Below are 4106 nucleotides of genomic sequence, written 5' to 3' on the forward strand. Positions count from 1 at the left end.
AAAGTTCAATACTTCCAAGCATGCGTCGAATTGATTCTGAGCATGCGTGGATTTTTAACCGATGGTCGTGCCTACTAACGATCGGTTTTGACCTATCGGTTAGGAATCCATCAGTTACATTTAAAGCAAGTTGGCTTTTTTTTAACCTATGGATAAATAACCTATGGGGCCCACACACGATCGGTTTTGACCGATGAAAGCGGTCCATCAGACCGTTGTCCTCTGGTTAACCTATCGTGTGTACGAGGCCTAACACGTTCCTAAAAGTCAGCCCAGCATTTAATTTCTGTTTTAACATATCTGCAAATAAAAAAAATGAGAAAAAAATAAAAAACATATACTTTTTGGGCATTATGAATTCCTTGTACATTACCATTTCATACACCATTTTTATCTTACAGGAGAAAAACACGTATATCCGGTGGCTGTAGTTAATCTTCTATGTACATAAAATGTGTGAGGTCAATCAGACTCAGGTCACACAGATTCGTTTACTTGGGTTCCGTGGTCTGGCCAAATATAAAACTCTGTTATTTATTGTGTTTATTTTAACCTACCTTATCATACTCGGTGGAAACCTTCTGATTATCATTTTAGTAACAACTGTTGATCATCTTAAAATCCCGATGTTCTTCTTCCTCAAGCACTTGGCCACAGCAGATGTCCTACTGACCACCAGTGTTGTCCCCATGATGCTGGACATTATATTCATTGAGGAAGGAAGACTATCATTTGTTGGATGCATTACTCAGTTGTATGCTTTTGGCATTTTTGGATTTGTGCAATGTTTTCTGATCGCTGTTATGTCCTATGATCGATACTTGGCTGTTTGCAAACCCTTGCATTATGCTTCGCTTATGAACCCTCGTGTTTGTCTTTTGTTTGTTTCCGGATCCTGGTTCTTAGTTACCATAATAGCATCAAGTGAAACAATGGTGCTGGTTCAATTTAAGTTCTGTGGAATTAATTATATTGATAATTTTTTCTGTGATTTTGGACCGGTCTTGGAGCTGTCCACCTCAGACACATCCAGTTTGATACTACAAGACTTTGTTTATTCCATATTCTTGATATTTTGCCCTTTCACTTTCATAATCATAACCTACATGTACATTTTCTTCATCATCCTAAACATATCTTCTGCTCATGGTCGCAGAAAAGCCTTCTCCACATGTAGCTCCCACCTGACTACTGTATGTGTCTATTATGGAACTTTGATCACTGTATACATGGTACCAGGAGATGAAAGCACAGTGAGCATGAACAAATATAGGTCTTTGCTGTACACTGTGGTGACACCACTGATGAATCCCATTATCTACAGCCTCAGGAACCAGGAGATCAAGAAAGCCTTGCTCATATTTGCCATCAAACTCAAAAACACACAGCTTTAAATTATGAGAATATACTTTTTTGTTTCCATTCTTTATGTATATTTTTTATATTTTTAAAGTGAATTAAGACACAAGCAAACGCCTATGATCTGTCATTTTCAGTTGAAAGGTTGCAAGTGTGAAAATTGGAACAATCTGCTTTTTTTTTTGTCCCATTGAATCCAATAGAATTGTTTAGGTTGTAATACAGTATATGAGAAATTAAAAAAACTCAACCCACAATTGGAAAGCAGCTCACCAAAACAATATGGCCCGGATTCACAAAGCACTTGCGCCGACGTATCTTGAGATACGCAGCGTAAGTGCAAACATGTGCCATCGTATCTGTGCGCCGTGCCCACAAAACTAAGATATGCCTGAAAATAGGCTTCATCCGACCGACGTAACTTGCCTACGCCGGTGTAGAGTGGGCGCATATTTAGGCTAGACGTATTTGGCGCTCCCATTGATTTTCTTTTCACATATGCAAATGAGGGAGATACACCGATTCACGAACGTCCGTCCGTCTGACGCAGTGCGCGTAAAGTCATACGTCCGGCGTAAAGTTATGCTCCATAAAGGAGGTGTAACTCAGCAGCATCCATGCAAAGGGCTGCACCAGGGAACACAAGCCGACGTATTTTACGTACAGTAGGTGTTTGTGATATTGTGTTTTTAGCACGACAGCGTCGCGCTGATACTCGGCGACATGGTGCCGAGATCTCGCCGACATCTCGCACTCACTGGAATAGTGACAGCACATCCCAGCAAGCGCATCATAGAAGCGACGGGAGATCCGACTTGGATTCCCGCCAATTCTACACGTGTGCGGCGTTTGTTATGAATCCTGAGGGGGAAGTCCCCGCCGGATTTTAAATAAAAATCCGGCATGGGTCCCCCCCTCAGGAGCATACCGGGCCCTTAGGTCTGTTATGGGTTGTAAGGAGAGCCCCCCTACGCCGAAAAAAACGGCGTAGGGGGGTCCCCCTACAATCCATACCAGACCCGTATCCAAAGCACGCTACCCGGCCAGCCAGGAAGGGAGTGGGGACGAGCGAGCGCCCCCCCCCTCCTGAGCCGTACCAGGCTGCATGCCCTCAACATGGGGGGGTTGGGTGCTCTGGGGCAGGGGGGCGCATTGCGGCCCCCCCACCTCAGAGCACCCTGTCCCCATGTTGATGAGGACAGGGCCCCTTCCCGACAACCCTGGCCGTTGGTTGTCGGGGTATGCGGGCGGGAGGCTTATCGGAATCTGGGAGCCCCCTTTAATAAGGGGGCCCCCAGATACCGGCCCCCCACCCTAAGTGAATGAGTATGGGGTACATCGTACCCCTACCCATTCACCTGCAAGAAAAGTGGTAAAAACACAAATAAACCACACAGGGTATTAAAATATTTTATTAGTCTGCTCCGGAGGCCGCCCCCTGTCTTCTTTATTAGCTCTTTTACCAGGGGGAGCTTCTTCTTTGACGTCTTCGGGTGGGTGGGGGCCGCCGTCTGGTTCTCTTCCACCGCCGGGGGGGTGGCTTTTAAAAAAGCCCCCACCCCCCCGGCGGGTTTCCTCCGGCGTCTTCGGCGGGGCTCTTCTTCTTCCGCTATCCCGACGGGTCTTCTCCGCTATCCGGGGGGTCTCCTTCTATGTTCGCCGCTCTCCGCTGTTGACTCGTCGCACCCCGGTTCTTCGTCTCGCAGTCCGGTCCCTTCTTCCGTGCTGTACGTCTTCTTCCGTGCTGTGAGTTCTTCTTCCGTGCTGTGACGTCATGTTCTTCACTTCTCTTCTTCTCCCGATGTTGACACGCCGGTCCTTCTCGCTGAAATGACGGATGCGCGCCTTGCATCGGACCTATATAGGCCTCACAGTCCCATCATGCTCTGTACCTACCCATGTGATACCACGTGGGTAGGTATGGGTAGGTATGGCGTAGGGGGGCTCTCCTTACAAACCCTAACAGACCTAATGCCCCGGTATGCTCCTGAGGGGGGGACCCATGCCGGATGGCTCCCGCGATGGGGCTCGTAGGTGCTCTATCTCGCCGAGAAAGAGAGCGAGATTGACACAAAATCGGGTTCACCTACTGTAGTTTACTTAGGACGTGAATATGACTAGGCGTAGGTTACGTTCACGCCATAGGCAGTGATCCGACGTATCTTAGGCAGTTGTTCCGACGTGATTGTGAGCATGCGCACTGAGATGCGCCCATGGGACGGCACATGCGCAGTTGGCGATACATATCTGTCTGGCGCTCGGCCCATCATTTCCATGGGATCACGCCTCATTATCATGGCTCACGCCCACTTCCACTTACGCCGACTTACGCCTTGGAAACCCAGCGCAGATTTGGAAGCACTGGCTTTGTGAATTCAGTGCTTGCCTCTCTGCGCTGCATCGGCATAGCGTAAAGGAGATACGCTACAGCAGCATAAATATGCGCCAGTGTCTGTGAATCTGGGCCTTTGACTATATCTGCCTGGTAAAATACCACTTTAGTGTTTTTCATGGAAGATAAGGGCATGGAGTTGCAAGGTTCTGAAGGACCTGCCAGGTTGCGTGTTCGAATAAGAGTCTGGTATGGATTTTTGGTGGGAACCCCACATAATTTTTTTTATTTTGGCACAGGGTTCCCCTTAAAATACATACCAGACCTGATGGGCCTGGTATGGAATTTGGGGGGACCCCCACACAATTTCTTTTAAAATTTTGGTTCAGAGTTCCCCTTTATATTCATACCAGAC

General features: G+C 47.4%; 1 protein-coding gene across 1 annotated transcript; it reads left to right on the forward strand.

The window, feature by feature from the left end:
• Positions 1–426: 426 nt before the first annotated feature.
• Positions 427–1394, forward strand: LOC120930641 (olfactory receptor 10A7-like). The gene has a single exon (XM_040341818.1). The coding sequence runs from the start codon at positions 453–455 to the stop codon at positions 1392–1394; it is 942 nt and encodes a 313-aa protein (XP_040197752.1). The 5' UTR covers positions 427–452.
• Positions 1395–4106: the final 2712 nt, after the last annotated feature.

Source organism: Rana temporaria, chromosome 3, assembly GCF_905171775.1.
Source record: "Rana temporaria chromosome 3, aRanTem1.1, whole genome shotgun sequence".
NCBI classification, from domain to species: domain Eukaryota; kingdom Metazoa; phylum Chordata; class Amphibia; order Anura; family Ranidae; genus Rana; species Rana temporaria.

Bases quoted from the DNA above. Each gene is read 5' to 3' on its own strand.
- LOC120930641 (XM_040341818.1), top strand. From the start codon at position 453: ATGTGTGAGGTCAATCAGACTCAGGTCACACAGATTCGTTTACTTGGG.